At 35.5% G+C, this 12,296-nt stretch overlaps 1 protein-coding gene across 1 annotated transcript; it reads left to right on the top strand.

The window, feature by feature from the left end:
- The first annotated feature begins 893 nt into the window (after positions 1-893).
- LOC123540771 (uncharacterized) lies at positions 894-10,167 on the top strand. Its single transcript, XM_045326042.2, has 6 exons — positions 894-1,012; positions 4,013-4,070; positions 5,477-6,561; positions 7,588-7,764; positions 8,196-8,228; positions 10,045-10,167. The coding sequence occupies exons 1-6, from the start codon at positions 989-991 to the stop codon at positions 10,132-10,134; spliced, it is 1,467 nt and encodes a 488-aa protein (XP_045181977.2). The 5' UTR covers positions 894-988; the 3' UTR covers positions 10,135-10,167.
- Positions 10,168-12,296: the final 2,129 nt, after the last annotated feature.

The following is a 12,296-nucleotide window of genomic DNA, read 5'->3' as shown; positions in this document are numbered from 1 at the left end:
AACGTAAGAAATCCGAAATCGATTCTGGTTACATTTTTGTTTACAATTTCCTTATTACTTGACTGAGTTAAATAAGATAAAAAGCGTCGAGGACAGGTAAGGAGTGCTTTTCTCCACACAGAGCGTCTGCCAGAAATTCTCAATACTTTTCTCAAGCCCTTTGCTCAAATGATTTTTCACGGACCCAATGTGTAGGTAGCGTGCAAAATGGGATTTTGGCGAAGTTTTTGAAGAAAGTATTGACAATATATGTGGCAGACGCTTTGTAGTGAGGAAAGCACTCGTTTTCCTGTCTCCGACTGTTTTCATCTTATAAAACTCCATCAAGGAATAAAAATATAAGAAAAAATGTTACCTGAATCGAGCTATTTTTCCCGCGTGTACGATACCGAAAAGTCACATGGGTTGGTTTCATACGAATAAAAGAGTCTATATATAAACCAAATATAGAAACTGTGGCATTATGATGACTTCATCGAAATAAATAGCCTATACATTAACCAAATATAGAAGCATTACTAGAACAATACTGCTTAATGATGGCTTATATCCAAATAAATAGTCTATATATATAAACCAAAACTAGCAGCATGACTAGAACAATGCTGCTTTATGATGACTTCATCGGAATAAATAGGCTATATATATAAACCAAATATAGAAGCATGCCTAGAACAATGCTGCTGCATGATGGCTTCCATTTGAATAATCTATATAAAAACCAAATATAGCGGCAAAACTAGAACAATACGTGTAACAGAGCAAACTGAGGACAACGTAAGGTTTTTTGGAAAAAGTCTTTAATGATAAACAAAATATGGTTGAATTACCTGTCCAAAAATTGGAACAATTAAAATTTGGAACATGCCCTTACGCTATGACATGGTATGAGTATAAGATAAGACATGATCAAACGTTAATGTATAATAATAAAGTGAAAGCTGTTAGTAATACATAAAGACAGAGACGAGTAAAACACTACATCAGGATGATGCGGTACATGACACTTGCAGTAAGTTTTCTTAATTGTAGATTAAGTTCCATGTGTCGCCCCAGTGTTGTTTTATTTTCTTTAGTATCATGGAGTGCATTTACATTGTTCCGCACCTCTCATGAACAGACTCAATCAAACAGAGAATGTATTGCTTTTTATGCTTCCAAAGGGTCTTCTTATAAATTTTATTGACAATTTTGATTTTGATCAGACTGCACGGAGGCACTGGTCGCAAAGACCAGAATCAATCCTGCCCAGCATGGTAATGGTTAAAGACACGTTATACTGGTGGAAAATGTACAGAGAAAGGAGATACAAATTTCTGATTGTTTTGCATATATTTGTCCATTATTCTTGTAACACCAATACTTGTTATTGATCATGGCAAAACTATGTGAAATATATAGTATACCAGGCCCGTATCCAGGGCCGGGCCCAAAGGTCCCCCCCCCCCCCCCCCCCCCTACACCAACTGGCTGAGAAGTGACACAAACTCATCAAAGTTGCACCAAACTATTTTAGCAAAGAAATCATTCTTTCCCAAATTCAGACCCAAAATTTCACACCTATATTTAAAAAATTTCCAGAGGGAGGCCCAATCACCCCTTTAATAGGTTGGGGGTACCCTCTCCCGTACTTCAAAATTTAGACAAATAAAATGCACAGAGGCCACCATTTCATATTTATGTTTCAAAATGTTCCCTGAGCGTACCTTCTCCCGTACCTCAAAATTTAGAAAAAAATATGCACCACAGGCCACCATTTCATACCTATATTTCAAAGTTTTCCAGGAGAGTCACCGTGACCCTGCTGATATGAGCGGAGGGCCCCCACCCGTACCTACCCCCACTCGGTGCTATGCGCCTCGCCAGTGACGCCTTAAACTTGTGCCCCCCCCCCCCCCCCCCACCTCCGATCAAATATTTCTGGATCCGGGTCTGGTATACGTACACACACCTTTTACATTTAATTCTAGATGTCTATTAGAAGCACTCTTAAACAACATTTATGAATTTTTTCAGTTAAATGCCGTATACTGTGTTAGATATTTATTTTGGAATGAAAAGAGCGATGTCAAAGAGTTAGATCCCTGTTTGAAATGTATGTTTTATCATTTTTTCAAATAATGTAATTACCCACTTTAATATGAAAGTTTTTGATTTCAATAAAATTTCTAGTTTTACATTTGCATTAATACATATTAGGATATTCAATGATCTTAATCAAAAGGCATGTTTGAAAACAGTGTGTAGCGTCTGAATTTATTCATTTCCGATTTGTCCTGGTTTCGCAACCAAGATATGTACAGGTGGAGGAAAGGGGGAGATATTAATAATTTTACGAATTTGCATTTCAAATGAATTCTGCTAGATATATAATTGTCACTGCAAATCTTTTACAAATATCCTACAATAGTTGTTCTATTCATATCATTCCTTAGGCAAAGTATGTTTATTAGATTCGTACTTATGCTAAGAAAAATTTATCTTGGTTGGACAATCAGGAAAGGAAAATCAAATTTTACAAAATACCTCCAATGAAGATTTGAATATGTATTAGGCACTCAGTGAACAAAAGTAGCTTTAAATGATCAGTGGTTAGAGTTTCGAACAAATTCATTACTTGATCAAAGTCTGATTACAAATTCATCAAACATAACTTTTATGCTTTTACCATGCAATGAAGACTGATGACGTCACAGCTAGTGTCCTAAATGACCGCCAGTCCTCCAGGAAGAGGATACTGATTATTGATATTTCCTCTTTTCTTTCTTGTTTCAAAGTGTTTCTTAAATTTGCATTGCACTTTTCATGTTATTTACTTTATTATTACTTTTTTTTCTGACCTTTACTATCCCGCGATATATCAATAGGCCGGTATATATTACTAGACAAAATGTCCGAACCTCATACTAATTCCAACACGAAGTTTTATTGATGATTTATAATCTTTAATTTAGTACAATACAGGAAAAAGGTCATCAAAAGAAATCCAAGCCAAAGTCTGAAAATTAGGTATTGATATGTAAGGGCAGCTTCCTTTAGATTTTAATTTCACAAAGTAATGCAAATTTATCTACAATGAAATCAATTAAACAAAATATTAGTATCATTTCTTTATTCACATGCATGCATTGCATAATAAAGCAGTTCAAGAAGCATGAATAATTGTCGTAACTGTTTATGAATTTCGAGCAAATATTGATATTATCAAGTACCCCACCCATCTGCAGTAACATTGTGAATACATTTTTGTTTCACGAATCCCCTATGAATATTTTTTTTTGTCTCTGACTTTGAGATACACATGTTTGGTGTTTAAACCTTTTAACTCCAATGCCAACGTGTCTGATTTAGAAATATGTATGTATAAATTTGGTTAGAAATTCTGTTCTGGATTTTGACACCCAAAGATGGTAAAATACTAAAGGTAGGCTACCAGTAAGTTCTAGAGATCTTAAGATATCTTTTTAACTGATATTCAAAGAACACATATGAGCCGTGCCATGAGAAAACCAACATAGTGGGTATGCGACCAGCATGGATCCAGACCAGCCTGCGCATCCGCGCAGTCTGGTCAGGCTCCATGCTGTTCGCTTTTAAAGCCTATTGGAATTGGAGAAACTATTAGCGAACAGCATGGATCCTGACCAGACTGCGCGGATGCGCAGGCTGGTCTGGATCCATGCTGGTCGCATACCCACTATGTTGGTTTTCCCATGGCACGGCTCATATATGCTGTAGTTTACCTGTAGAATAACAATACAGCATATGGTCCACAGTAACGCCCACAATAAGTATTAGATGTAGATGTTACTTCAGAATTCCAGCTGCAATATCTTCAAAATGTGTTTGATATTTTTGAGGACTTTTTTTTCTACATTTCATTTCCTTACATACTACTTATTCCACACCAAAAAGTTTATGTTGGAATTAGTTCAACCCCAAAAGTTAAAATGACCAGCCTACAATGCCTTGACGTGGTCACCTTAAGTCTATCTCCTAGTTATTGTTGCAGGTACTGTTTAAAACGACTGTATGGAGGTGTGCCGGGTCCCAGTCCGACTGTACTAAATGTTAGTACTGTATGTTTGGCTGATTCTTATGATATTTCATGTTTGGTAGGAGATTTGCAATGGTCTAGCGTAATTACTGTTAGAATATTTCATTCTGGTACTTAATTTAGATTCAGAATTTCAGGTGGCTGCAGTGGCCTAGATCAACTGTTAAACTTGTGTAACATTTTAATAATGTTAACTTTGTCATTTACGAAGGTGGCATGCAAATCCGGCTGAATAATAGGTGTACATTTTATCATACTTCCTAATAAAGCGGAATAATTGAATCATTCTACAGTGTACATATGAAAATTAGTGCAATGGTCCAATATTGCGAAACAACCAGTCTATGCAAGTAAGTTATGTCACCGTCCAATTCAATATGGAACTAGATAAGCGTTGATAAAAAGCGTTGTTGTAAGGTATTTAAGATTGCATCACAGATGACCGCCTTGGACATTGAATGAGGAGTGATGGACCCGTAATGACACCTGCCAATTTCCGTATGATTATGTACTCACGTTGCGCAGTTCGGCATTTTCGAACGTTAATGTAGCTGAACGCGCACATGGCTTTACGTAAAAATATGGAGAATACGTATTTTGCAAATTATCTTTACGGAGCACTACAAACAGATAATCGTATTTTTTTTTTTTTTGGTTTAACGACACACCGACACAATTATAGGTCATATGGCCACTGTCCATCTTTCCACGGTGGAGAAAGGCCCTAAGGCGACTCTCCGAGCATTTTTCATCATGGGCGGGCACCTGGGTAGAACCACCGACCTTCCCTCAGCCAGTTGGATGGCTTCCTAACATGAAAAATTCTACGCCCCGAGTGAGGCTCGAACGCACATTGGTGAGGGTAAAGTGACTTGAAGTCAGCGACCTTAACCACTCGACCACGTAGCCGAGATGCAAGGGAAAAGAAAGACTAGAGCAATGTTCATGGTTCGACTTTTACATTTTAATACTGCACAAGATGAGATTAGTGAACACTTACCTGTGTTCTTGCAAATGTGCTTAAAATGATCATATTTACTTAATTTCCTAGAGTATGCCTCGTGCAGACTATTTAACATATCTGTGCTGCAACATTGTTTTGTTTACACTGAATATCACATAGTCTACCGTTACACGTATAATGGTTATAGTCAATGAATAATTTAGTACATTTTCAAAAGATGACCGGTTCCGAATCTAGTGTTTATCAAATTAACCCTATATCTTTTTGCACAGGCACCAGAAGTTTTGGCACCTGTACTGCGCCGCTGACCGGACTCGCGCATCATGGGTTGGCACTAATCTTACCCAAAGAACATACAATTAAACCTAACCTAACATTTAGTCAGTATATCATACACACATAATTCAATGTTTGCTGCACTATTAAAGTGTTAAAATATTTGAATTATATTTTAGATATGTATGGGACGGACTTTCTGTTTGCTTTTCCGGATATCCGCCACTACAACACAAGCCAACTTATATATGACCCGAGGCTGAGCATGCGCATTATGGCAAACTCATTTTCAAAGTTCGATATCATCATCCCCAGTACAAGTTCCGCGAGCAAGACTCCATTTCAAGTCACACATAATGCTGCGTATGGTTCAGAGGAAGTGGTTTTCAACTCGTCATTTATAACAGAGTATCAAGCCTCAGGCCGCACTATCCCCGGACGTGTTATCGAAATTTCAGCAGTCTATCCCGTTTCTCTTTTGATGGTGTATGATCTGTATTCGTATATTATAACTAGTCCAATCATACCTACGAAATCGCTTTCCGAAAAGTATTTAATACCGGCTTACAATACAAACGACAATGAACATAGTCAGGCACAAATTCTTGTCGTAGCTGTCAACGACTCAACAGTTGTTCATATAGATAAGCACAGGGTCATATCACATAGAAAGTTGCTCAACAAGTATGAGACGTTTGTTTACAAAAGTAACTCCGATTTAAGCGGATATTCTGTTAGCAGTAATAACCCCATTGCCGTTTTTTCGTCGGTAACAAGCGGTTATAGTCCGAACCATAATGACATGAACGCTCCACTCTTCATGCAGGTTGTACCAATAGGACTAAATGCCACCCACTTCATCGTTCCAGCTTTAGCTGATACATCCACCGTGCGATACTACAAGATTCGTATTTATGCCGAACTAAATACATACGTACAGATTCACTCAACTACTGATACGACAAAAAAGGTTACGGTTTTCGCAGATATATTTTACGAAGTAACAACTGAAAGCTCGAGCACGCTGGAAATTGTATCGCACGGTTCCATTATGGTGCAACAGATCGCTTTGAATTCTCAACGAAAAGCCTTATTCATGACAAATATACCGGCAATTTCGCAATTTGATACACTCTACTACACCGATTACACCCATTCAGACTCCGCGGAAATGTACAACATGACATATATCGTTGTCATCCGTTATGACGTGGCATCAGGTCTACTGGTCAATGACAGAGCTCTAGTGCACAATCCCGACGAGGTAGGAACATGGGTATACGAGAAAGAGGGGTAGGGAGACCACCCACTCACAACTTTGAGAGTGATTGTCAAATGTAATGATTCTTTGACCTCCCCACTCCGAAACACACATATTCGACCAAAAAACCGTATAGTTATATTTTCTAAGGGGAAACGCAAATAAAGTGAGAAATCCTAAAAAAAAGTACTTCAGATGCATAGAGATGGCTATTGTCAAAGATTAATTTTTTCGCCTTTTTTTTTTTCCAAATATTTTCCCTCCCCCATCCCCAAATCGCTCCTATGCCATTGAGAGAGAAAACTTTCGTTCATGTTCATTAATGTCCAGTCTTAAGCTTACACAAAAGCTTTGTAAATAAAATTCTGTTTTGACCAAGGCTTCTGGCTGTCCCTGTTTGCAAGTACTGTCTTCAAAAAAGCAACTGATTTACACATAAATTAACACTCAGAGGACATTGTTTGTCTCTACTTTGAAGTAAGGTATATGCTTTTTCTCCTGTCTGAAATTAATGTTATTTGCTAAAGTTAGTACAAAAATGCAATGACAATACTTTTTTCTTGCATTACTTAAATGTCCGTAGGTATGTCAGAAAATGTGACATTACTATTTGGTTAACCTTTAGCCAGCTGCCGGCAAGTGATTCTGCCTTTGCGACCAGTGCAGACCAAGATCAGCCTGCACAACATCCGTACAGACTGATCATGGTCTACACTGTTCGCTATTCAGTCAGTAAATTTTCAGTGAACACCCCCTTTGAATAATAAGCTAGTGGTACTATCCAAATTGAATGATGGACCAGTTTAGTTTAGAAATTTAGCAGGGTAACGGTTCACATTTTGTTGCTTCCCGACAAGAGGCAATCATGAATTGGCTCAAAGAGAGAATAACTGCTTTATGGTCGTAGGCTTATGTAGGAAACCAGGGATTTTCTACCTATCTGGAACATAATATTATGAAAACACACAATTTAGGCTCGATGTCACTGGTCACAGACTATGTCTAATTTTGAGTTTGTTTTACATCTAGGTTGCCAGTGCGACCCCACTTGGTGATTATACGGTCCTTACGATACCAATGTCCGCTTTAACTAGCCGAGTGGTCGTGTCTCACCTTGGCTACAAAGTACGTTTTGGACTTTTCATTTATGGTTCATCTGGAACTTTAGCTTACAGTCACTCTGCAGGAATGCAATACAAAAATTGGGTAATAACTTAAAATAATTATTTCACCCGTTTTAGTGTGCTATGTTTTTTCCCTCTTTATTCCCTTTTTCAACTAAGGTAGATAAAAAAAAAAGATGTTGAAAAAGTAGTTTCTAAAATGACTTTATAAAAGATCATGTCTCTGTTAAATTTCTGGTATGATACCGGATTCAGAAAATAAAGGTGAATAAAGTTGATAAATACACTTACTAATTTATGAGACTTGAACAGAGATTTTAAATCTTAATAGTAACTAATAATTAACTATTAAATATATGTTAAAAGAATATATATATTTAACATTTGTCGGTTTTTGTTAAGTACTTATATAACCGCATTTCTGTTCAAGTCATTGTTTTAATTATTATTATTATTATTATTATTATTATAACATTAAAAGAATGCGTATGTGTTGACATTTTCTAATTTTAGGTTGCAATACTCAGTCCGGCAGTTCGATCGTGGGTAAGCTCATAATCTTACATTGTATGCTGTAGGTTAGATAATTTTCGCGTCGGCTAGCCTAAGTGATTGGCAGCCGTGAAGAGTTCCCGGAAAAAGAGTCTTTGTGTTTTAAGACGCGAATATCAGCGAAAATAAAACCATCGCGGATATTTTCCAATCTACAAGAATGGAGATAGTGTTATAAATTCATAATTTTTTTTATGTGCATCTGTTCACAACGAAGCACTGACCCTGAAGACTATGTATGGGAAAATATAAGAGTGAACTAAGTTGACCGAAAAAGGGCAATATTTATTTTGCCGAACAATACCTTAACAAATATATATTTTCACATATCTGGGCGAAAAATACCGCCACAAAGGACCAGGGAACTGGTGACCTGGGATGCCGCCCTTTCACACTGGAAATTTTTCGATTTCCCGATTGGTTAAACGGTGTCACGTGATAAAAGTTTATGGAGAATTAGGCAGATACCCATTATATATAACTCGATATGTACGTATTATAAAGTACTGGTTTAAATTATTAACTACAGACAACATTATTTTAAATCGTGTATATTCACAGTCGTTGGAATATTGTAACAAAGGCTATAGGAACTGGGTGACCAATGTTAAAGCACTATTATGTAACTATGGATTTGCTTATATACGGGATAATCCCATGTCGGTTGATAAAAACCTTGCACATATTTTCAAGGAACGGGTGATAGACTGTTTCATTCAAGGCTGGTTTGTAAATAAGGAAACTAGCAGTGTGTTAGAAATGTATAAAAAATTGTAAAAATACATTTGATTACGCGGTATATTTAGATATTCTATCAAGTCCATTGCGGTTTTATATCGCTCGATTAAGAATCGCTGCACACTCACTTTGAATTCAGACAGGTAGATATTCCAGAAATAGAATACTTAGAAATGAAAGATATTGTCAATGCTGTCACTCTGTAGACTTAGAGGATGAATTTCACTTTATTATCATATGCCCGTGCTATTTAGAATTACGCAAGAAATATATTGCAAAATATTACTATGCTAGACCAAGTATGTATAAATTCTTGGATTTGATTCAATCTGAAAATAAGATGGTACTTTATAGATTACCATTATATTGTAAAAATGCACTGTGTAAGAGAAACTCTATTCTGAATACTATTGCAAATTAGTTATATACTGTTCATCCTCAATTGTTGTTTTCTTTTGTTTATTGCTACTGACATATAACTTGTCAAATACATAAACTAGTCATTGATCATGTGACGGTCTGTATTTGTAAATGCTATGTATGTATTGCCGACGATGTACTTTGTACTATATGTTCTGATAAAAGGAACTCCCTGATTGGCTTTTACCGTAGTACATACATTAACATAATTCAGAATGGGACCCATTCGCCCAAATGTACAACAATGACATAAATAATTTTATCTACCTATAAAATACATTTGTCTTATGGGGAAACATGCTATTTAATAGAAACGAAGACTTTCAGAGATGGGAAAGTGTCAGTATCAGAAATAGATGCCTATAAATTATGTTTGTAAGTGACAGATTAAAAAATAAATAAACTGTAAAATTATTATTAATATCGTCTTGGTGTTGATCGTTTAGCAGGAAATTCAAGAAGAGATGGGGTGGGGGATTATGAGCTGATATGATATTGAGAACGTTACGCTGACAGGACTAGCGTCTATAGACTTTGTTTGTTTGTTTGTTTTAGTAAGGATTTTACTTTGCCTTCAGTTGATTTCCTTTTTACCCGTAGTTGTAGCTAAATACGATATGTTTATAATATTGTGTTTTAATTATTACTTCAGGCTGATAGGCAGAAAATTCAGGAGCATTTTGTAAGCACGGGAAATTGCAGGACTCGAAAAATTACTGAAATATTTGAAATGTTCATGTAAAATTTATTTTACCAGCATTAAAATTACATGATATGCAATTTGTCATACATTAGAAATTAAGAATTTATAAATAGAAACTTAAAGGATGGCAAACATTCAAGAGAATCAGTCACATTCAGATAACACAGCCTTACGTTGAAACTTACATGATCAACAATTAGGTAAAATTTGCCATCTTATCGGTAAAATTATCCCCCTTGAAATCACCTGGCTGGGTGATATCGATTTTTTCTCTGGTTGATATTTTCCAATAGAAACAAAGAAGGAAAAAAAGTTTGAACAAATACTGTTAGAATGAACACACAATATTTATTATCCTATTGAAGTTTTCGTCATTCTTTTCTCTTTACAAAGATATAAAAATTATTTATGATAGCAGTATATATAGACATTGATGTGTTACTCGTGAAAATATACACTATTTCATTGAATACTTTTTATTAGTTCATGCTTACCCTTATGAAAAGAAATTCTGCAGACTGACACAGTTGTACGGAAGTCCGGTGATGACTTCAAAGTTCATTATTCACAGTTCAAACTAGTTTGCTTTTCATACATCTCATTTCACACAATTCACAATTCATACTTCACACTTCATAGTTTTCGTTTTGTACCACAGAAACCAAACTTGAGGTCCGTATAATACGGAATCCTGTTAGTGCCATGTGAAATGTCGTCCGTCGCCCCTCAAAGGCGACGCACGACATTGCGATACGACATCGCGACAAGGCGATACTGATTCCGTAGTATAAGCTGTCATATATATTTTCTGTACTTTGTTTTAAGCGAAACGTCCAACTATAATTACGAATAGATTGTGTATACGTCAGATACCACCAATTCAAAATAGTACAGGGTACTTACTAGAAATAATTAAGACTATCGCATACCTGCATGGATTTATTGTAATGTTAAGTCCAACCTGATTGGTCATTAATGTAGTGATTTTTGTTCAAAATTGAACCTTCTACTGCGTTTACAGTTTTTGATAATACATTTTTACAATATATGCTACATTTTATCTGGTACATCCATAGTTAATAACATTGTCAATGAAGTAAACTCTAAAATTAATATTTTGTATAGACAGAAACAACATTTGAATTTGAATTTAAGAAAAATGCTGTGTTACAAATTCTTTGATACAGTGTCATTTGAACTATGTTAGTCCATCTTGGAACAGTGGCCTTACTAGACAGTTGAGAAACAGATTGCAAGTAGCACAGAACAAAGTTGTGAGACTAGTTCATGGCTATAATTGTAGAATCTCTCTTAAAGTTGATGACTTCAGTAACATTGATTGGTTAAATATGGAAAATAGAGTTAGACAGTTAATGACCTGCTCCAGTCCTACCTTTTAACCTTAAATTGTCACTGAAAAAGCATGAAAATCCTGACAATGAACAGTGACGCCCATATATGGCAAGTTTTTGAATTTTCCTACAGCAACTACTATTTTTGTGACCAGTAACAAACCTTCATTATTCTAGTAACAGAAAGTCACAAAAACTGCATCTATCTGAAATTTATAGATTTTTGACAGAACATGTGATTTTATTTTCTTAGTAACATAGGTAACAAAAGGTAACATCCCTATATAACTCTAGTAACAAAAAAGTCACACACAGTCACATACTGAAATTTATTGATTTTTGACAAAACCTCTGATTCTGTTTTCTTAGTAACATATGTAACAAAAGGTAACATCCCTATATAACACTAGTAACAAAAAAGTCACACACAGTCACATACTGAAATTTATTGATTTTTGACAAAACCTCTGATTCTATTTTCTTAGTAACATATGTAACAAAAGGTAACATCCCTATATAACTCTAGTAACAAAAAAGTCACACACAGTCACATACCGAAATTTATTGATTTTTGACAAAACCTCTGATTCTATTTTCTTAGTAACATAGGTAACATCCCTATATAACTCTAGTAACAAAAAAGTCACAAACTGAAATTTATTGATTTTTGACAAAACCTCTGATTCTATTTTCTTAGTAACATAGGTAACAAAAGGTAACATCCCTATATAACTCTAGTAACAAAAAAGTCACACACGGTCACATACTAAAATTTATTGATTTTTGACAAAACCTCTGATTCTTTTTTCTTAGTAACATAGGTAACAAAAGGTAACATCCCTATATAAC

Source organism: Mercenaria mercenaria, chromosome 16 (assembly GCF_021730395.1).
Source record: "Mercenaria mercenaria strain notata chromosome 16, MADL_Memer_1, whole genome shotgun sequence".
Taxonomy (NCBI): domain Eukaryota; kingdom Metazoa; phylum Mollusca; class Bivalvia; order Venerida; family Veneridae; genus Mercenaria; species Mercenaria mercenaria.
Note: the sequence above shows the minus strand (reverse complement) of the source record. Positions and strands in the feature narration are given on the sequence as shown.